The sequence below is a fragment of the Camarhynchus parvulus genome, chromosome 14 (genome assembly GCF_901933205.1).
Source record: "Camarhynchus parvulus chromosome 14, STF_HiC, whole genome shotgun sequence".
NCBI classification, from domain to species: Eukaryota; Metazoa; Chordata; class Aves; order Passeriformes; family Thraupidae; genus Camarhynchus; species Camarhynchus parvulus.
In genome coordinates this window covers 4,585,171-4,607,205 of record NC_044584.1, presented here as the reverse complement: position 1 = coordinate 4,607,205, position 22,035 = coordinate 4,585,171, and the positions used below count along the sequence as shown (strand labels likewise).

At 49.9% G+C, this 22,035-nt stretch overlaps 1 protein-coding gene across 4 annotated transcripts in view; it reads right to left on the bottom strand.

The window, feature by feature from the left end:
• Positions 1 to 899: 899 nt before the first annotated feature.
• Positions 900 to 22,035, bottom strand: part of ARHGAP17 (Rho GTPase activating protein 17) — a 41,890-nt gene continuing 20,754 nt past the window's right edge. The window contains exons 3-21 of one of the 4 annotated variants that reach the window (XM_030958214.1): positions 21,705 to 21,809; positions 20,360 to 20,436; positions 19,150 to 19,261; positions 18,875 to 18,951; positions 18,106 to 18,217; positions 17,283 to 17,351; positions 17,047 to 17,128; positions 14,811 to 14,938; positions 13,859 to 13,970; positions 13,251 to 13,332; positions 12,759 to 12,839; positions 12,004 to 12,117; positions 11,551 to 11,642; positions 11,271 to 11,427; positions 9,630 to 9,851; positions 7,716 to 7,876; positions 6,476 to 7,078; positions 3,401 to 3,445; positions 1,888 to 1,998 (exon numbers count right to left, since the gene is read on the bottom strand). In XM_030958214.1, coding sequence (XP_030814074.1) covers positions 3,438 to 3,445; positions 6,476 to 7,078; positions 7,716 to 7,876; positions 9,630 to 9,851; positions 11,271 to 11,427; positions 11,551 to 11,642; positions 12,004 to 12,117; positions 12,759 to 12,839; positions 13,251 to 13,332; positions 13,859 to 13,970; positions 14,811 to 14,938; positions 17,047 to 17,128; positions 17,283 to 17,351; positions 18,106 to 18,217; positions 18,875 to 18,951; positions 19,150 to 19,261; positions 20,360 to 20,436; positions 21,705 to 21,809 — 2,394 coding nt within the window. In that variant the 3' untranslated portion in view covers positions 1,888 to 1,998; positions 3,401 to 3,437. Of the gene's footprint in view, positions 2,075 to 3,400; positions 3,446 to 6,475; positions 7,079 to 7,715; positions 7,877 to 9,629; positions 9,852 to 11,270; positions 11,428 to 11,550; positions 11,643 to 12,003; positions 12,118 to 12,758; positions 12,840 to 13,250; positions 13,333 to 13,858; positions 13,971 to 14,810; positions 14,939 to 17,046; positions 17,129 to 17,282; positions 17,352 to 18,105; positions 18,218 to 18,874; positions 18,952 to 19,149; positions 19,262 to 20,359; positions 20,437 to 21,704; positions 21,810 to 22,035 lie in introns of all 4 variants that reach the window. The other 3 variants (XM_030958212.1, XM_030958213.1, XM_030958215.1) reach the window with 3 other exon arrangements.

The window sequence follows — 22,035 nt, the reverse complement described above, 5'->3', positions numbered from 1 at the left end:
ACGCCCCCTTGGGTCCCCTCTGCTTCAGCTCCTCTGGCCTTGGGGGACAGCAGTGACACCTCGAGTGCCCAGAGCAGAGCCAGGGGCTGTTCTCTGGGCTCTGGTGTGCCTCTGGCTCAGCTGTGCCTGTTCAGCTCCTTCCCTGTGTGCAGTGAGTGCTGATGGACCTGTCTGGGAGCTCTGGCTGAGTTACCACCACTGACACTGCAATGGCAGCACCAGCACCAGCGTGGAAACTGCCCCACAACTGCTGCCAGGGGCACCTGAAGGACCTAAACCAGCCAAACCCACCAGGTGTGCCAGGGCAGGGGTGCCCAGGGCCAGCCACTCACGGCCTGGGCACCCACAGATGTTCTGGGAGTGCCTCAGAGGAGAGCCCTGGGCTGGGCACCATCCCTGGCCCTGGTGCAGCTGCAGAGAAACATTAACGAGTGACAGCTGGTCCCTGCCTGCCTGGAGTCTGTGGGATGGCGGCGCTGCCAACACCTCTGAGCCCCAGGGCCAGGTTGGAGGAGGCTCCTCCTGGAGCCCCTCAGCTGCCCTGGCTCCCTGCTCCCCTCCCCAGAACTCAATAAATCCTGCAGGGTCGTAGCAAACCTCACCCCAGAGCTGGCAGCACTCCCTGTGCAGGCAGTGACAGTGAGACCAGGCAGGAGCACCTGGAAACCTGGTGCATCCCACAGAGCCAGGAATTCCTCCTGTTAAACCACAAAATGGGAATTGGGTCTGGGGCATCCTTCCTGAGCCTGTGAAATGCTGCTGGAAACCCTGGGACAGAGGCACTGACAGTTTAGGGGATAAACATCAAAAGCAGTCACAGGACTGGAGTCTGTGGCTCTTCAAACTGAATTGAGAGTTACAAAGATTTGTTACAGGGCTGGTGTGGTGACGGAGGAAGTTCCCACAGTGCTCCCACTGAAGTCCTTAAGGGAAAAGCAAGCTGATCACTGTGACCTTCAGTACCCAGTGAAGTAACAAAACTAGAATAAAGACGCCTTAAGTTGACAAAAAACAATCTTTAATTTTATAAATGTTCACTCAACTTCTGAATCCATACACCTGTTTCAAAGTTCTTTCAAAATTCAACCGTTTTCAGCAAAAGCACAAACCCCATTTCCACGGTTTCCTCATGAAACAGTTGCCAGTTGCACATGAACAAAGCAGGTTAATACAAATAACTATGAAATCAGGGTAAGTACTGCTCCTAAGTAGCAATGAAATGATTAAAGAGACAGAAGTTCCTCCTACAGCATGACAGTCCTTCAAGGCACTGGATGCATCCACAGCTCCATGGGTGACTGAGAACCAGCAGTCACCACCAGCACTGGGGCAGGGTTTGGTTCATGGCTTGAGGGGAATCTGCAGCAAATCCGAGAGGGAATGTCCCCTGGGGAGAGGAATGTCCCTTGGCAGAGAGATGTCCCTTGGGAGAGAGCTCCTGGGACGGGCTAAGAACTACAAAGAACCTCTAACCGTGCCGTGAGAAGGATTATTTCCCTAATACAGACATGCACTTTAAATAACTAACATTCTGCTTCTTATTCTTTTGGAATTTCTGCTCATACCACCTGTATCAGCACTGACCACGCTTCCTAGGCAGGTTCCTGCAGGAATTCATTCCTTCCATCCAAGAGTTTGAAAACCGTTGTCCAGACCCAGATCATTAAACTTCTTCTGAGGGCGAAACCTGGCCAAAGGCTGGGCTGCATTTTCTGAGAGGTCTGCTCCGAGCCAGGCCAGCCTGGAGCTGGGTGTGCCAGAGGCCCCAGCGCCAGCTGTGCCCAGCTGTGCCCCGCTGCCAGAAGAAGCCTTTCCCTGGTAGGTCTGGGGGTTTTCCAGAGGAGCTGGAAGGCGGCGCCGCAGCGCGGGGTCACAGCGCCGTGCTCTCCGTGTCATTGTCAATGTCCAGCAGCAGGTGGGTGTGCAGCTCTCTGCCCAGCTCTGCAGGAGGCTCTGGAGGAGGGTTTGCAAGTGGCTCTGGAATACTGGAATTAGAGTCTGCACAAAAAGGGAACAGCAAGTTTAGCAGCCGGGCCAGGGCCAGCTCACTGAGTCGGGGCTTCCTGGGCATCTCCTTGGGCAGAGAAGGGAAAGCAAAGATCAACGAAGGCTCTGGGAACAGAGCTGGCCCCTTGGGCACGCAGGGCTGAGCCCAGCTGAACAGCTCAGACCGCTCCTCCTACACACCCTGGGCCAGGCCTGGGCACAGGAACACAAACCCACTTCTTCCTGAAGGAGGGAGGACACCGAGCCTGATCTAGGATCAGATTCCCCAATGCCCCCAGAGAGCTACTCTGGACTTTCATGTCAAAACACTCAGCAAAATAATCTGGCACCTAAACCATCCATCAGGGAACACCACCCGTGACTCTGAGAAGCAACAGGAACAAGGATGGTGTCAGAAGGAGGCAGAAGTTATTTACACCAAGTGCAGATTAAACCTCTCTCCTGGGTGAACAGGGCATGCCATGGTCTTTGCCTCTTCTGAGCAGAGGAGGATTTTATTCAAGGTGTCAAAAAAGGATCTCTGCTGCATCTCTGGTGACTGACTGCCCTGGCAGCTAGAATTATCAGACCAAAAAAATCCCCAGCAGCTCAAAAAAGGGTAACTGAAAATCTTGTCAGGATTTTGGAAAGCTGATTTACAACGTGCCATTACTCCACACAGGAAGTAATTTAGATCACTTAGATCAACAAAAAATCCAAATAAATGCCTTGTTTTCAAGCACAGGAGGCGCAGACAGGCATCCTAGAGAGACTGGGACTCATAACTCTACACGAAATCCTGAGGTTAACCCAGAAGTTACTGCAGAAAAGCTCAAATTAAAAAGGTTTCTGAGCTAAATGACCTGGAGGAGGGGGAAGCAGCCCTGAGTGCAGCCTGCCCTGCTCCTGAGCCCCCCAGCCTGCAGGGATTTGGGATCCTGCACAGAGCAGCTGCAATCCCACCCTGCTCTGGCTTGGCACTGAGCAGGAGCTTCAGCCACAGAACCCCAGAACGGTTTGGGCTGGAAGGGACCTTAAATCCCACCCCAGCCCACCCTCTGCACGGGCAGGGACACTCCCAGCAGCCTGAGCCCCAGGCTGTGACACGGGGAGGGGGCACTGGTGACACAGGACAGGGCAGTGACACCGGGAACAGCAGGAGCCTCTGCACGGACACAGCAGCTCTGGGTGTGTGCACAGACACAGCACAAGGTGACAGTGGCCAGAGACACCAAGAGCTTCACATTCTGCTCTCCAAGGCTTAGTGGGTTAATGGAGCAGGGGCAGCCCCTCTCTGGCCATGCCAGGGACACACACAGCAGGGCACTGGGACGGGGGGTTAGTAGTTAGCACACACATCATTAGCAATTAGCAATTAGCAGCAGTGTCGGCCAATCAGGGGCCTTTTCCTTACCATTGCACTTGCCAATACAGTTCCTACTGAATGCTGGTCAAACATCTGGATTATTTAATAAAACCTTTGATTAGAATATTCTAGGGCTTCTTACTCGAACACCATAAACAGAATTTGAGGCATTACTAAAGCCCAGTACATGGACAAAGGAGTTAACAGTGTCCTGAGGACAGCTCAGGGATCATTATGAGGTTTGCAGGCACCTTAATTTTGTTCCCTCATTCCACTTGTTAAGGTTCAAATTAAAACCAGCAGCTGCACATTGTGAATTAGTGAGTCTGTCAGTGCTTGTATGTGCAGGTGTGAATATTAGAGCAGACACTCTTATGTGACGGGTAGTGGTGTTAATTCAGATTATTAATCCTTTAAAAACACATTGGTCTGGAAAAGGTGGATGCTTTAGCACAGGGTGTACTGCTGGAGGTGAGCCTGAGTGTCACTTCAATCCTCCCCAAGGGGATTTTAGCTGAACAGGCTGGATCTTCTAGGTCTCTTCACCAGTTGTGGAGAGAATCCTCCCTCAGCAGCTTTCCTTTCCCCCTTTTCCTGCACGGCAGCTCCCATGCTGTGTTTACAGCACACACCTGGGCCGATCTGCTCTGCTTTGCAGCCCCCTCTGGCAGGTGCTTCCCAAGCCCAGTTCTAATGAAGCAGCCCCAGCTGGATGTTAATTACAAGATAAGGATTTCTCCCATTACACTGGGGTAAAACAAACCCTCCCTGTCTGCTATCACTGAAGCAATTTCCTCAAAACCAGGAAAACCCTAAAGCGAAAATAAATATGGTCAAACTGTGAAACACTTGGAAATTCAGATTAAGTCTTTCCTTGAAGTTTGACTCATTAGCACAGCTGCTGCTGTTAACTTCATTGAGAAGTGCTGGCAGGATTCAGAGCCCAGCTCCACTTCTGACTTCATCTTGGGAATAAATTATCCCCTTATTTTAAAGATACTGACAAAAGTACAATCAGAAGTCATTTATTTTAAGAATCAAAGCTACTTTTCAGTTGGTTAAGCAGCTCATTTACTGCAGGTTTCTTCATGGAGCCCCATAATGGGCAGGGACACCTCCCACTACCCCAGGTTCCTCCAAACCCACCCAACCTGGCCTTGGCCACTTCCAGGGGTCTGGGGCAGCCTCCAGGCCACCTCTTTCTCCAGTTAACAGAAACCCCAAACGGGAGTGATTTCCCTCCTGATTTCTCAGTGCAACACTGATTGCAGGTCCTGTCCTGCTGTAGCTCAGGCAGGCAGTTTTGAGTCCCCAGCTGCCGGGCAGCTGTGCCACAGCTCAGGGGGCAGCAGCAGCACCCAGGGGCTCCCACCCCAGCAGGGACATGAGAGGGGCGGCCGTGAGTGGGACTGGGCAGGCAGAGCCCCCAGGGAGGCTGGCAGCCAACGTGCCATGGTGCAGCTGCTGTTCTGCCATGGGTTTAGTCACATCAGCCTGGATTTTGCAAAAAAACCCCAGGTGGTTAAAAATAACTGCAAAGCTGAAGTGAGAGCTACATTAAAAAGTAACCGCAAACCACCAAATTGTAGGAAAAGTCATATTTGTCTGCAGTGAGGAGAACAAACCTGCTGGAAACGGGTCACCCATCACACCTGGGCTGGGGATAACTCTGGGGGCCTGGTGTGAAGAGTTAATTCTTTTCAGGGACTTAAGGAACAACTGAATGTCCACAGTCCTACCACAGCTGAGCAGCAGAGCCTTAAACCCTCTTGCAGGCAGAATGCTATGGAGGGACGAGGTACAGAGCTGGCAGAGCACAGTTCCTACACAGGGCTGAGGACACAGAGCACAGTTCCAAGCACATGTCTGAACTCAAGCTACAAACAGGAGCAGTTGAGCTGCAGGCTCTGTGAGTACAAACCTTATTCGCAGTAACCATCCCCACCTGTGAAGGCATTGGGGTAGAGCTGTTAGGCAACAGAATTGATACTCTGCATTCCAACACATCAGGCTAATTCTAGAGAAGCTGCAGTGTCATGGGAAAGTTCCAACCATTATTAATTATAAGTAGATTTAAAAGCATTAGTCTCCCACATTCAGTATCTCTCCCTTCAGAATTTCCCAGAATAAGCAGTGACTCAGCAGGAAAACATTCCAGAATCTGCTGGTTTTCAATGGCCTCAGCAACTACATTTAAAAAAATAAACTTTATTAAAGTAACATTATCCCAACCAAATTGGTAACTACAAGCTTCATGAAGCTTCTGTGAGAAGACAGAAGTTTCTCTTTACTTCATGTCTGTCTTAAAAACAAGGACTGCACTTAAAATGTGAGGCTCTGTAAGTACTGACTTAAGAAATACAGTTTAATACAGCTGATTGTTCAGCTTCTGGATGTCCAACTTAAATGCACATCAGAAGGCTCTGTTTCCATAAGGTAAAACATTCTCTGCGTGTTTTGCCTACTAGAACACGTGTCAGTGACCACTTGTGCCCTTTTCTTATCTCAGTATGTGCTGAAATCCACCATCCTTGGCTACATCTTCTCCCTCCTCTAAATATTTGCTTTTTTGGCAACAGATGTCCAAGCAGAACTGACTGCCAAGATGCTGAGCTGGAGCTGCTGTCACAGCGTTAAGCTTCCAAACAGGAATGAAAAAACCAACAAAAGTTCATCTCCACTTGCCCCCAAACACCTCTGCCTGAGGAAGGACACCCTTGTGTGCAGAGCAGCTGGGTGGGCACTAACTGGAAATGAGCTGTGAGCATTTCAACTGAGATTTGTGCTTCCCCATGGCCCCCCAGCTCCATCAGTGCTTTGGGGTGGGCACTAACTGGGAACGAGCTGTGAGTATTTTAACAGAGATTTGTGCCTCCCAGCTCCCCTCAGCTCCATCAGTGCTTTGGGGTGGGCACTAACTGGGAATGAGCTGTGAGTATTTTAACAGAGATTTGTGCCTCCCAGCTCCCCTCAGCTCCATCAGTACTTCGGAGTGGGCACTAACTGGGAACGAGCTGTGAGTATTTTAACTGCGATTGGTGCCTCCCAGCTGCCCGCAGTCCATCAGTGCTTTGTGCCCTGCCACTCCCCAGCTGCAGCAGCCAGGGGAGGGGACGCACTCACCTGTGACTATTTTCGAGGCCGTTGCTGAGGGGTTTGCAGCAGTCCCGTCTGCAGGCGGCTGCGAGGGCGGGTGCGGCGGGGGCGGCACGCTGGGTCTGTTCCTGGGCTTGGGCACGGGCCGGGGCCGGGGCAAGGTGCCCCCCTGGGGCGGGCAGGGCTCGGGGGGCACGGCGGGGGCACTGCCCGGGTGCTTGCCCAGCGGGGGCGTGTCGGGAGGGGTGGGGGTCTGCGGCAGGGGCACGGACGAGGAGCAGGGGGGCTGATCCAGCCCCTGCTCACCGGGAGGAGATGCTTGGCTGCTGCTGCTGCTGCCCTTGGGCTGCAGGGGAGGAGTTGCCTGTGCTGGGGGCTGCGGGGGTGGGTGGCTGGGAGCCTGGAGTGGGGACAGGCTGCTGGAGTATCTGCGAGGTGCAGACACCTGGCAGGGAGAGGGGGTCTGGGCTGCTCCTGGGGCTGCGTGTTGGGCAGGAGGGGAGGAGCTTCTGGTCGGGGGTTTTGGAGAGACAGAAGGAGGCTGAGCAGCTGGGGAAGAGCTTTGGCTGCCTGGCTGCCCCGGGGGGGGGTTGGCTGGCTTGGGGGGGGCTGGTGCAGGCTTCTTCATAGCTGTGGAGAGAAAAGGGGACATGTCAGCATCAGGGACTAGGGTTTTAGAGGACAGGCAGTGACAGGATACAGGGAATGGCTTCCCACTGCCAGAGGGCAGGGATGGATGGGATAGTGGGAATTAGGAATTGTTGTGCCCTGGCACAGGGTGCCCAGAGCAGCTGTGGCTGCCCCTGGATCCCTGGCAATGTCCCAGGCCAGATTGGATGGAGCTTGGAGCAGCCTGGGACAGTGGGAGGTGTCCCTGCCCATGACAGAGGACAGAACAAGATGAGTTTTAAGGTCCCTTCCAACCCAAAGCATTTTGGGATTCTACGATTCCAAACCAAGCTCCCAAAGAAAACAATTAGCAGCACAAAAAACCCCCAGCTATGTTATCAAAATGAAGTGGTGCATTATCAAGTACAAGCATTTACTGATCAATAGCTTTTGAGAGTTTGTTAAACAGCACTGGTGACACTGTCACCATTCAGAGAGTCCAAAAGTCACAGCTGCCTTACAGCCAGGCCCTGGGGACAAGCCAACAGATTAAACTGCTGTCTGTGTAAGGGCAGAGATGCTGATAAAGTGATTTCAGCAGCATTTCTGCACTACCAAGGCTTGGAACACAGTGGCTTGGGAAGCAATGAACACCCACCTCTCCTCAGGGCGTGGGGACTGGGACCAGCAGCGTTCTGGGGCTGGCTGACAGAGAGCTGGGAGCTGCTGGGCGCTGCCTGGCCCGGGGCTGGGCCTGCCTGCCCGTTCCTCACCGGGGGAGGAGTGGCTGCACTCGTGCTCTCCTTGCACTTGGAGGCGCTGCAAACGAAAATGAGAGAGCCCACGTTAGAGATGGCTGTAACCCTGATGCCTTGTCTGGCTCAGCCGCAGCTGCTCCCTCACAAACCGTGCTGTGGATCAGAGGAAATAATTCTCATGGAAAGCATTGTCAAGCCCTGGCACAGGTGCCCAGGGAAGGGGTGGAGGCAGAGTCCCTGAAGTGTTCCAAACACGTGGATGTGGCACTTGATGGCTCAGCGGTGAACGCTGCGGCAGTGCTGGCTGATGGGGATGATGGAGGATGAGCCAGCTGAGGTGGGTCTGGGCAGGGTCCCCTCCATGCACCTGCAGGCTTCTCGCACTGCTTTGTATTTAGAGTCACCTGCAGCAATTCAGCCCTCCAAAGGGCTGACTTCATTCACTTCCACTGGCACTGTGCAGCCCCTGTTTCTCCAGGTGCTGTAACAAACTGTGAGTACTGGTACAGAGCCTGAGCAGATTTTAAGTCAACTTTCAGACATGACCCCTGAGGTTTCATTTCAGCTGCCTCTGCCACAAAAACCATCTGTGGAGGAAATACTGGTGTGCAGGGGATTTCCAAACGAGCAGGTTTTGTAAATATGTCACCTGAGAACGAGCTCTGTGCACAAGAGTCAGTGCTGCATCAAACCCCACGGTGGGGCTTCACCCTGAGGCTGACATTTGGAGGCACTGCAGGCTTCACACGTGGTTTGTCACAGCTCTCAGAGCACTGAGGAGCTGACAGCAAAGTGCTGCTTCCACCCCTCACAGGGGGAAGTCAGGCTGCTGCAATTAGCCTTGGAGTTCAGGGACACAAGCACAGAGCTTCAAGAGAAATTAAATAGCAAAGAGCCTGTGTACCTATTTGTCCTACAGGAACTAATCCTGAAATATGATAAACTGACTGCCAGTTCTCTAGTAAGCAAGTCTGCTCATCACTAACACCTGCTGCAGACAAATAAACAAAACAAGACATAAACAGATAACAACAAACAAGAAACAACAAACAAGACCAACAGGTTTCTGGTATTGCCACTGTAAGTTTTGCTCTTTCAGCAGCAAACTGGTATCACCTGTGTGCACAGCTCCAGAACATAACCTGGGAGGGTCAGTGTGGGCAGCAGAAACAGAGTGTATTTTTATCATCATCATTTTTTCCCCCAAGAATTGCAGTGCATTAGAAGATGAGCTCCAGAACAGACAGAACTGTGTACGTTATATTAGCAGATGAATTGCAGAACCATGGATGGTATTTTGTAAGACCAATTCTGTGTGCAAGACCAATTCTGTGTGTTACTTCAGAAGCCCAATTGTGGAGCCATACCCGTGCCAGGAGAGCTCCTGCAGGGTGCTGCTGCCCTCACCTGCAGGGCACATCCCAGGGGCACAGGTGGCACCAGGGCAGTGCTGCCCACACCTGCAGGGCACATCCCAGGGGCATGGGGGGCACCAGGGCAGTGCTGCCCACACCTGCAGGGCACATCCCAGGGGCATGGGGGGCACCAGGGCAGTGCTGCCCACATCTGCAGGGCACATCCCAGGGGCACAGGTGGCACCAGGGCAGTGCTGCCCACATCTGCAGGGCACATCCCAGGGGCACAGGTGGCACCAGGGCAGTGCTGCCCACATCTGCAGGGCACATCCCAGGGGCACAGGTGGCACCAGGGCAGTGCTGCCCTCACCTGCAGGGCACATCCCAGGGGCACAGGTGACACCAGGTGGCTGCCAGAGCCGCTGCCAAGCCGCTGCCAGTGCAAGCCATGCCTCTTACCTGGCATCCTCAGTGCCTGGAGCCGGGGGCTGCTCTGCTGGGGCAGCAGAGGGAGCAGGGCCAGCCCCGGGGCCGGGCTCAGCCCCCGAGGGCGGGCAGGGCTCGGCCCCCGTGGGCTCGCAGGGCGGCAGGGGGGGCTGGAAGGCGGGCGAGGTGAGCTTTCTGCTCACTGTGCCACACCGCCGCGGGGTCACAGACAGCTCCAGCACCTTCACACCAAAGCTACAGAGAGAACAGAGAGTGAACACAGCAGGCGGCCACCCCAGGGGCTGCTGCAGCAGGACTCGGGCTGTCCCACCCCCAGACAAACCCCCACATGCAAAGCAGCGACGAGGAAAGCTCTGCTGGCTGCACCACACCATGATGTTAGAGCCACCACTGGCTGCACCACACCATGATGTTAGAGCCTGCACTGGCTGCACCACACCATGATGTTAGAGCCCGCACTGGTTGCACCACACCATGATGTTAGAGCCACCACTGGCTGCACAACACCATGATGTTAGAGCTTCCACTGAGCCCCCACTGGCTGCACAACACCACAATGTTTGTTAGAGCCTGCACTGGCTGCCCAACACCAGCACGGTTAAGACATGCAACAGGATTTGGCTTATCCCCACAGAGGGATAAGCTCAGCGGCAGGGAACAAACGACTCAATGACATCTGGAGACAAACACTGATGACAATGAGGTCAGAGCACTCGAGATCTCACATGTAAATACAGACATTTCCTTACATACCATGGTAGCTCCTCACTAAATGTATTGTGCCACATGAATTTTGTTTCTATCACACACTAAGTTGCAGCAGAGATTTTTAAAAAAGCTACTGGATACAGGCTGTGATTTGGGGGCTGGAATGAGAGATCCTTACAGTCCTCTCCAACCCAAATCATTCTATTTGTGTTTCAAGGAGAACAGTGGAGAAACAGACCCCAACTCTAACAGATCTTAGAATGCATACAGCACATTCATGCTAGAAATTATTTTATTCTTGTTGTGTTAAACACTGAATCTTGAACTGATTTTCTTCCTCCTCTGTGAGTGCTGACAAATTTGCATGTGGCTGGTCACAGCTAACAGGTAACAACATTTGCATCAACAGCTAAAAACAAGCACATCACTTGAATACTCATGATGAGTGATAAGAATGAACGTTACACTACATGTTATATGGGAAACAGCACGTTTTACTGGGAGTTTTTAGCATTCTACTGCTTGCTGTGGCAATACTGTACCATCATCAACTCAGAAGTCCTATCATGAAGGCACCAGGTAACACCACCTCAGCTCATGGGCTTTGAAAGAGAAGCCATGGGATACCAGAAGTTAGAGACTGAGAGAGGCTGCTGCAGACACTTCTGTTCCAGTGACTCTCACACCACCCCCCACGTGTACAGGAGAATGGAGACTGGGAGCAGCAATATCTGCTTGGGATTTGTCATGCATGGAGTGTAACTGGAAGGAAGTAACAGTACATTACCTTTGAGCCATCCTCAGGCTGCAACAACAGGGAATAAATCACTATTGTTATCTACAGCATTTCCATGAAATTCCTCTCCTGACACCAGCGGAGGTGTCTGATTGAAGCCCCATTGGAAGAGGGCTGTAATGGACCCCCAAGGTGAGAATTACACCTACCTTTCCTTCTTCAGCAAATCCCCTTCCATCACAGTCATGCTCAGGGGCCTCTTCCTCTCCAGGGTCCCACATTCATAGTCATTCCCAGTGTGTGACAAGTGATTGGAATTTACAGCAGGAACTGCCACAAACGCCCCAGACACATTGAAATCTTCATCTGAAGAGGGACAGACAGAATGCCTCCTCAGACACACACACATCCCAAGGGTGCCTCACTGCACAAGCCACTGAGGCTGAGCTGGAGGGGAGTGTAAAACTGCTGGGCTGTGGCACAACTCACCTCCAGGGAAGAACCAGTCTGCATGCTGAATGATGGGCTCAATAACTGCCACCACATGCACCGAGGTGGCTGCTGCCATCTCAGCAAGGGATCTGCAGGAGAGATTTGAACAATGCTTTACTCAGACTTCCATCAAAGTAAGAAAATTAAAATCAATTCAGACGACCTAAATAGCAACTTAGGCTAAGCATGATGGATCAGCTGCTCAGTACCAGAGAAAGAGCAACTGTGCTGGACTCCAGACCATTCAGTAACATTCAGAGCTTTTGGAAACACCCCTAAAACCCTCCTGCCTCAAAGGACCTCGAGGCATGGGCTGAAAGAACACTTAAAATATTTTTTAGGTAAACAGTCTGTTGCTGTGAATTGGTAAATTCCTTGCCAAAGGATTTAAACCCATCAATTCTACAGCTTCACCCCATTCTGCTTTGTAGCCTTCTTAAAAGAACTCACCCTTCATTCTTTGCCCACAGCAAGTTGGGGCCCAGGACTATGGCGATGTTGCTCGGCGTCATTTTGTTAACGTCACTGTTCTGGGCAAGCTTGGCCAGAAATTTGATTAAATACCTTCAAAAAGGAAAGAAATAATTAAACAGCAGGAACCACGAGCGTTTCTTGTTGAAAACAAGTAAATAAAAATTCAAGAGCTTGTACAGAGAGCTCCCAACAAGACGGAAATGAGATGAGCAGCCTTCTTGCTTGGCAGCTGCCCAAAGCTTCTGCTCCTGACTCATAAAAGTTGAACTGGGTAGCAGAGAAAGCAGCTCCCATCTTAGCAAAACAGAGCCACAGAAATATTATACTTCCAGAGAAAAACCCTTAATTTCAGCTAGTTTTATGTCCTGTGATGGAAATTCCATGCTTCTAGGAATCACCAGAGCTGGTTTTGCTCTGGTTCATTTCCAAAACACAAAACCAAAAGGAAAAATGAGATGTTTAAGGCAGATCCAGGTGATTTCTAAGACTGGAAACTACAGCAAAGAGCAGAGCATGAGCCATAAGTAGAAAGGCTCTGTGCATCACTATTTCCTGAAAGCCAACAGGGAATCAATCTGAGGACACCACCTATGAATGGCCACTGCTGCATGAAACAAGAGGTATTTTAATAAATCTCACTGAATTTGGCCAGAACAGCACACCTGGATTAGAGTTTAGTTTAACTGGCTTTGGGGTGCCAAGCAGCTGAGCTAAGAGGTGCTCACACCTACCTGAAGTTAACACGGTAATGCTCAGGTAATCTGTTACAAATCCTCCATAACTCCTGCAGCTTCTTATCCTGGTCCTGAATACTGAAAGGACAAAAAAATGCCATGACATCTTACTTTCAGGGCAGGAATTAGTTCCTGCAGTCACAAAGAGATGATGGTATCAACTTCCATTTATGTCAAATAATCAGTAACCTGCTTGTCAGATCCCTGAATTATCTCTACCTGCAACAAACCTGCTTGAGCATCAATACTGGGCAGCCAGCAGCTTGAAGCAGCCCTAATAGTTAAATAAAGTAGATATTTCACCCCATTTTGTGCAATTTTTATTAAGCTATTTATTATTTTAAATAATTTGTTATACAAAATACCCGTCAGTGAAATAATAAATAACTGTGTGAGCTTGGCTGTTTCTTTGAAATTCATCTGTGAAGAATCAAATTTACCAGAGATATGCAGCATGACTTCCTCCACAGCTATTTCTAGCATGCTTACTTGGCAGCTTGTGTCCACTCCTCATACAGGCTGTAGGTCATGAGAGGCTCTGGCAGCTCCCTCAGATAGGATTTCAAGGCACCTGCAATGCAGACAGGGACAGATTGGCTCCTCAGCCATTGCTTGCACACTCCAGGGAAAATTCTGCCCTCACTCTGCAGTTTGATCTGTGCAGTGAATTCCAAGTACCAGGGAAAGTGGCAAGACCTGACACTTGCTCAGACCTCAGCACAAAGGGTCTGTCAGGAATTGGTGCAATTTGACAGAAACATGCTGTAAAACTCTGAATCATCTCTTCAGGACAAAGGACTTATAAAGATGTACTGAAGGTCTAACACAGCTCTAACCTACCTTGACCAGGTTAACACTCTTGTCATGAGAGATGTGGCAGCTGGGCCACTGTGACCACCTGAATTTTACACACCATTATTACAAATACAGCAGCTGTGATCAGCATGGGCACCCTACACTTATCTGTGTCAAACTGTGCAGTGAACTTTCCACTGACTGTCCCTTCTCCCAGTGTAACTGTGGAGATCAGCCCCTGAACAGCAGGAACCTGTGTTGTGTCAATTTACACCTGGTTTGCATTCAGAACACCCCAGTACCTGCCACAGCGTGGGGATCTGAGTAAAACTCATCCAGCTGGGATGTGGAACAGTCCAGGGCAGCTTTCAGCTTTTTTAACTTGGAGGCTCCAGCAGCAATTCTGAACAAGCCCTGCATCAGAGAAATAAAATGCACTGATTGGTAACCACACATTGGCACAGCTTCACAACAGAACACTCCAGCTTTGGCGCCTTCCCCTGACAGCTATGACCCAGCTGGCCCTTCATGTGCCCTGTCACTGCCACCTGACCATGGTTCAGCTCTGTCCCACCCTGGGCACACCCCTAATTTCACTGTATGTGCATCCACTTCCAAAATACTTCACACAGTGAAGTGCTGAGGTTATCCTGTTGCAAAACATTTACCAACTACTAAATGAAGAAATTAGTTAAGCAACATAACAAACAGACCCCAGTTTATGAGCTTCACTGGGCCCTCTTTCCCCCGTTCCTGGGCTGTGATCTGGAATCACCCACCTCCTCTCTCAGCCCTGTAATCTGGAATCACCCAATTCCTCTCTCATCCCTGTGATCTGGAATCACCCACCTCCTCTCTCAGCCCTGTGATCTGGCCAGGAATCACCCACCTCCTCTCTCATCCCTGTGATCTGGAATCACCCACCTCCTCTCTCATCCCTGTGATCTGGCCAGGAATCACCCACCTCCTTTCTCATCCCTGTGATCTGGAATCACCCAATTCCTCTCTCATCCCTGTGATCTGGAATCACCCACCTCCTCTCTCATCCCTGTGATCTGGCCAGGAATCACCCACCTCCTTTCTCATCCCTGTGATCTGGAATCACCCACCTCCTCTCTCATCCCTGTGATCTGGAATCACCCACCTCCTCTCTCATCCCTGTGATCTGGAATCACCCACCTCCTCTCTCATCCCTGTGATCTGGAATCACCCACCTCCTCTCTCAGCCCTGTGATCTGGCCAGGAATCACCCACCTCCTCTCTCATGCCAGTCTCCAGCAGCATCATGACACAGGCTTCGATGGGAACTGCGATTTCCCGCCCGCTGCGCTTCAGGTGCTCTTCCAGGGGAGTTCCAAAAGCTGGTTTTTCAGTCCATTTGTCTAAGTTGGAGAGTATCAAAACACTGAGCAGGATATCTACCAAAGCCTTGAATTACAGCCCAGGCAAGAAGAGAAGAAAGCCTCTAGTACAGCACAGAAACGTTCAGGCTACAGCAGGAGTTTTACAGCCCTTGATTGGTAAAGTCCCTTGGATCATGAGCAAAGAGAAAATGAGCTGCTGGTGGTCAAGGAAAAAATACTTCTGCATCTTTCTGGATGGAATACCACATACAAATTCTGTGTGTAACTGGAATTATAAATAACAAACCTCAACAAGTGCCAGCACAAGGCCGCACGTTCCAGTAGCACTGATTTGTCTCTGCAAGAATCTGTGAGGAAAATTTTGTCCAGACTGCATGACCTGGGCTGATTTTGGTTTTAACTGTATTTATGGTGAATAAAAATTGAGCTGTTTTATTCCTTAAATTTGATCCCTTAAATCAGCAAATTACAATGGATGTTAACAGCCCCAGTGTGTCACATCAGAGCTACCATGGTAACAGCCCAGCACCACAACGTTCAAATTTTCAATTTAATTCTTCACCTCTTGCTTAACTCCAATTTGCACAAATTTCTCCAAATTGAATGTGAATTTCTTCTTTCCTATAATTTACGTTCTGACCCATTTCTGCTACTTTAACTGAAAAAATGCAGATGTAAAAGGTTATTGTTAGTACAGATGTGTTATTTCTTTAATGTGGAAAAGAGGCCAAGAAGGACAAAAACTTCAGAGGACTTCAAAGAGTGCTCTGAAGGCAAAGTGTTTCTGCAAAGGATTTAATTCACCCCTTTTCTTTACAAAACCACATCAATCACCTCCCTTGTCTTGTTTTAGTCCCTCTCGTTTGTTAGCACGCCATGAGATGCACATGGCATTTCCCAACCTCTGCAAATTACAGCAAACATTAGGAAAAGAAAGCTCAGCACTTGTTCAGAGTCCCAGCTCCATCCCTGGCAGTGCCCCAGGCCAGGCTGGACAGGGCTTGGAGCAGCCTGGGACAGTGGAAGGTGTCCCTGCCATGGCAGGGGTGGCACTGGGTGGCTTTAGCGTCCCTTGAACCAAACCTTTGTGGGATTCTAACTGACACTGCAGCTAGGAACACAAGGTGAGAAATTCCCTGCATTCAGCACTTGGCCACCATGACTCCCAGCCCCTTCTAGGGAGGCCAGCTCTGAAGTGTTTGCTGCTCAGCTGCTCTGTCCCAAGTTTCCATGCAAAAATAACAAATTTCAAGCAGCCATATCCACAAAGAACCTTCTGCACAGCCCTGCTGCTGTAGCAGCATCCCCTCCTCTCCCACAGAGTACAGATATCCCACACCATTTTCCACAATGCTCCCACTGATTTATGTCTTGGATTGGTTCATCTTTAACAACCTGCATCAGCTGAAGATACCTGAGCCTTCCTCAGCTCAGACTGTATTTTCTGTATTTTCCCTCAGACTCTGTTCACCTACAGCTCCGAAGACTCAGGGACAGCACAGCCAATATTTTGGGGAGTAGTTTCCAAAACACACAGTGCATCTTCATCCCAAAGAAAGTCCCCTGACAGTGGAAGCTTGGCAGCAGTTCCAGTTCTTCTTAGGGAAGAAATGAAGCTGTACAATTCCATCTTTTAAACAGCTGATAATCAGCACAAGAACCCAAACTCTCTGTTTCCCTGCATGAAGTGCACACTGGGGAAGAGGACTGCACAAAATGAGGGGGAAAAAAATCCAGCTCCTTAAAATCCATGGAGTTTTCCTGATAATCACCTGTAATCACTCAAGAACCAAATCACAGTGACACTTCCATTGGCCTGAAGAGCCAGCTGTGACTCAGCAAAAGGGCACAAGGAAAACAGGTAAGCAAATAGAAAAATCCTTCCTCTACCCTCCTGGGTATCAGAGAGATCCTTAATTAACATTTGATTAGTGTGTTAAACATGGCTGGAGAACTCTGGAGAACAGGAAGATGGAATTATGCTTGGGAATGTAAAATTGTTAAGCAGATCAAAATGGCCTCATTAAATCAGTCTGCATGCAAGAGAATCAAGATAGAGGAGGAGAATATTGTGCATAGGTGGCACAGGCAAGGAGAAGCATCAGCCAGAGCACAGGTTACTTTACCTTGATGGGCTTGAATTTCGGGTAGGACCTTTTCTATGACTGCTAATGCTTTTCTATGGTAATCTGCTTGTGCTTCTAATAACTGAGAACAGAAGCCACATTTTAAAAACAAAAAGAGCATTAGCTTCTGATGAGCACATTAGACAAGACTAAAGGTTTAGCACACAAATGCCACCTCTGAGAACGCAGTGTGTGTGCCCAGCTGTGCAGGAGCAGAGCCCAGGGGCAGCACTCACCGTGACAAAGCAGCGGGCGTACTCCCCCTCCTTGGACACAAAGCTGTACATGTCTGCAGCCAGCTGATCCTTTGGGGAACATGCAAACCAGGACAGCACATTTACTCATCTCAAATCACACAGACACATTCCTTGTGTTCATTTTGCCTGCAGGAAGTTTGAACTGAGAAGCTGTAATGCACCTGCTCTGCTCCAAGTGCTCTTCAAGCTTCAATCATTTCTTCAAAGTGATTTCAGAATCTTAACTCTGGTTTATGCAGCAAAGCAATTTGCCCCCTTCAGTCAAGGACATATTGCCATTCAGCCCAGTTATTTATAGCACTCAAAGACAAGTGCTAATAAAAATGGTTTCAGTTCTCAGTACTCAATGGAGCATTTGCTGCTGAGAAGTGAAAATGAATGTGAGCTGCTCAGGGGTGTCACAGGTCCTGGGAGGTGTCACAGGCCCAGCTTCAGCTTCCTCCAGGTGCCTCCTACTGCACAGCTGCTCCATGGCCCGGAGCACCCAGGCACCCTGAGCACTCATTCATGGCCGGGACACAGCTGGCTCAGACTGAGACTGAAAATAATGTCCAATAACCAACTTAGAAACACCCTGGATGGAGTTCCTCATTGAACTACAGCAATCCAGAGATCAGCTGGCACGAAAATGTCCAATAGCCAACTTAGAAACACCCTGGATGGAGTTCCTCATTGAACTACAGCAATCCAGAGATCAGCTGGCATGAAAATGCCCCCAGGACAGTCACAGCCACATGATTTGCAGCTGCACAGCTGGGCAATGCCGTGGGAGCTGTGGAAGGGACACTCATCCTGTCCTTACCTTGCACTGCTCTACTTTATTTCCAGCTTCATCCATCTCCTCCTTAAGAGATTCTATTTTTGAAGGATGCACTTGGAAATTTGTTCCTGAAGTCTTGTGGGCTTGGTTGTACCTGGGGAAGAAAAGTTTCATTCTGTGAGAATCAATATTCAACACAGATCTGCTTTTATGGCTCCCTTGGAATTGGTTTCTCTCTACAAGAAACAATTCCCACAGTTCCAGAGGTTTTCCAACAGAACCAAAAGGTTCCAAACACACCATTCATGACATGCTGACACAATCCACCAGCAGCTATAAAAATCACCAGGGATCCTGTGTCTGCCCCATAACATGGGTGTGGAAATGCTGAAAATGGCACTCAGGGGTGAGATGAACGGCCCAGGAGCCTCCCAGGGAGATGGCTCCACACAGGGCTGTAAAAGCACTTGGTGTGGTTACACAGAGAGCTCCTGCTCCCTCTTTAAGCTGAGAACTTCAGTGATTCCTTATTTAAATTAAACACTTGCATGAACTGGAAACTGGATGAGTTTCCAACATTTTTCCAACTGTATACAGGCATGTAAGAACTCTGAAATCTTGATTCTGTTTGGATCTAGCAGTCATGGGTCCTCTTCTGGTGTAACTGAAATGTAAGTTTGTCTTTTTTCACCTACTGCCTGCTCCCAGCAGCACTTCAGGAGCAAGCACCAGAGCAGAGCAGGTGCCATGAGATGCCAACAAGGAGTTCACATGGACAGAAAAGCACACAGGAACTAAAATGCTCTCCTACCTTCCCCTTGCAGAATCCCAGTCCAGCACCAGCTTTGCAAGCTGCTTCCTCTGCTTCTGAATGTTTGGGATCTCTGTCTGAAATGAGAATTAGGGGCTCACATTCCATTTTAAATTGTGCATTGTAACAAATTACACGTTGTAGGTTTCATACCCACTTTCCACCACTAACACAGGGCTCCTTAAAGCAGTTTTTAATACCAGCACTGAGATGAACCACTTTTGCTCAGTTTATGCATCAATCCAGGTGTGTTCTCCCAGGCTGAGCTGTCTCACCTCTGTCAGCAGGCACAGTGGGTCTATAACTTCTCTCTCAATCTGTACTTCATGCTGCGAGAGCTCCATTGCCAGTTTATTCTCTGCATCCCCACAGGTATCCAGCATCTTCCTGTAAGAATTACAGAAATTGTCACGGCAGTTGTTGACTGAAGAAGGACTGAAGGCAGAGCAGAGCTCTGCAAAGCTTTGTGCTGTAGAAAGCAATGCAACCCTCCATGGCCTGAACCCGACTGCTCTGTGCTCTCCTGGAGCTATCTGCGACAGGCAAGTGCTGTTATTAAACCTTTTTCTTCTAAATTCCTGAGCCATGACAACACTTTGGAGGCTTCCAGACATCCAGGTGATTGCAGCAGCCCTGAGGGCACAGAACTCAGTATGTATTTCCAAGCCCATCCTTCCATCTCACAGAGAAACTGCTCAATGCAGTATTTCATTTGCTCCTAAGGCCCTTTAATGTGAAGGTCTTAACACCTTAATTCCCAGCAATGCCATCCCCAGCATCTCAGGCTCCAAAGCCATGACTTGACCTTCATTTTATGCTTGTTCTAAGGAAAAGCCCCATTCTGTGAGATTTTTATCCAGGTTTAAATCTCCTGCAGTGGCTCAGAAATATGTTCTCAGAGGTTTCTGAGGTCATTCTACACTGTCTCCATAAGAATTCCCACCAGCAATGAAAAAACCCACTTGGCTCCAGGAATTCAGCTCAGGGAGGTTCATTTGTTTCAGCCACTTTCCTGTTAATTGTAAATAAGCACTTTTCCAGGACAGATAAATCTGGGCTACTTTGAACTAGGAGCCATTAATGCACATTGATATTATTTTAAGTCATCAATTCAAACCTGCAGAATGCAGTTTAAAATAAAAATGCAGTTTAAAAAAATGCAGTTTAATTGTAGAATGCACAACATTTTAAACTTCAAATGGAGATGATAATTCTACTAAGCCACAAAGAAAAAAGACATTTTAAAAGCTTTTATGATAGCAGAGAATCAGAATCCTCTGGAATGCAATTCAGCCTAAAGCTTGTCCCCAGATCATTCCAGAAAAACTGCTTGCTCACAGTTCCTCCCTTTGGATTAGAGAAAGAATCTAGAAATACTAAGTTTTATTAGACTGAAACCAGCCTTTGTGCACCCAGAGGTTCTAATTAGAGCCCTGCAGGCAATAAGATGTCAGACAGCAAGTCAGGGAAAAGGCAAACACTTACCCCAGCAGAGTTTCATCACTCAGCTGGACGGAGCCCTCCTGCATGTTTTGAGCCAGAGCTGTTAGAGGAAGCTTTTTCTGTGGAACAGAAGGAACAGTGCTTAGCTTGGTGCTGCTCACTCTTTCCAGCACATCCCCTCTCAGGTTCTGCTCCCCTTCCATATGGTTTCTATTACACAAACAGCTCATTCCTGGACTCCAGGAAAATGCCAAGTCACAAAAAGTTTTGAGCCCAAGACTCCTATTCTCAGACACTCTGAAAAGCACTTTCTTCTCAGTTTTAGCTGGAATCACTGGCCCAAAGTGTATCTCAGCCACTGCCAAGGAGAGATAAACAGCTTTGAGCCAAGATTTAAGCACCCAGCTTGTCACCTCTCTCTCCTGTGTGCCCCTGCTCCAGGTCTGTTACTCAATAAAAGGGAAGTGTGAATGTGAATTCTTTCTGGCTCTGATGCTCTAAGAAAACCCACCTGCAGCTTTGCTAAGGAGGGCAGAACCAAATGGGTACAGAACAGCATTGCCAGCCAGCTCAGCTGTCAGGGCAGCTCCAGACCTGAGGAGCTGGGGCAGAGCTGCAGAGCTGCAGTCATCTGCCCTGGCTGGGGCACAGCTGCAGAGCTGCAATTACCTCCCCAGGCTGGGGCAGAGCTGCAGAGCTGCAATTACCTCCCCAGGCTGGGGCAGAGCTGCAATCATCTGCCCTGGCTGGGGCACAGCTGCAATCATCTGCCCTGGTTGGATCAGAGCTCCAGAGCTGCAATTACCTCCCCCAGCTGGGGCAGGAGAGCCCCCAGCACCCAGCAGGGACACGAGGTGTCCTGGCACTGCTGAGCTGCTCCAGGCTGTGCTGGGGTGGGCTGGCACTGGTGTGTCACTGGGGTGTCACTGGGCTGGCACTGGGCTGGCACTGGGCTGGCACTGGGCTGGCACTGAAGTTTCACTGGAGTGTCCCTGGGGTTTAACTGGACTGTCACTGGTGTTGCACTGGGCTGTCACCTGTCACTGAGATGTCACTGGGGTGTCCCTGGGGTTTCCTTGGGGTGTCAGTGGGCTGTCACAGCAGTGTCACTGGAGTTTCACTGAAGTTTCACTGAGGTGTCACTGGAGTTTCATTGGGGTTTCATTGGGGTTTCACTGGGATGTCACTGGGGTTTCACTGAAGTTTCACTGAAGTGTCACTGTGGTGTCACCAGTGGCAGCAGCGAGCTGCCCTGGCAGAGCTGTGCTGCCCTGGCAGAGCTGTGCTGCCCTGGCAGAGCCAGGCTGCCCTGGTGGCACTCTGGCAGAGCTGTGCTGCTGCTCTGGCAGAGCCAGGCTGCCCTGGTGGCACCCCCAGCTGTACTCACGTGTCTCTTGTCAGGGTCAGTGCCATGCTGGCCCTGCAGACAGGCAATCAGCCTCTTCTGGGCCAGGTGGCACACGGACCTCACGGCATCCAGCCGCCTCTCGATCTGCTCAGGCACAGGGAGGAAGAGAAAACAACACAAAAACCAGAAGTTATTTTCCTGGCCTCAGCAGAAAACCTTCCCCCTGTACCACACGCCGCTCTGGGCTGCAGATTTCTCAAATTCTCCAGCTTACAAGAAGTGCAGCTGCTTAGCAGAAGTGCCTGACAGCAAAAATGCTTGGGGGAAACTGAAATTGGTTTTCCTCTTCAGTGGCACAGAGATTCAGTCA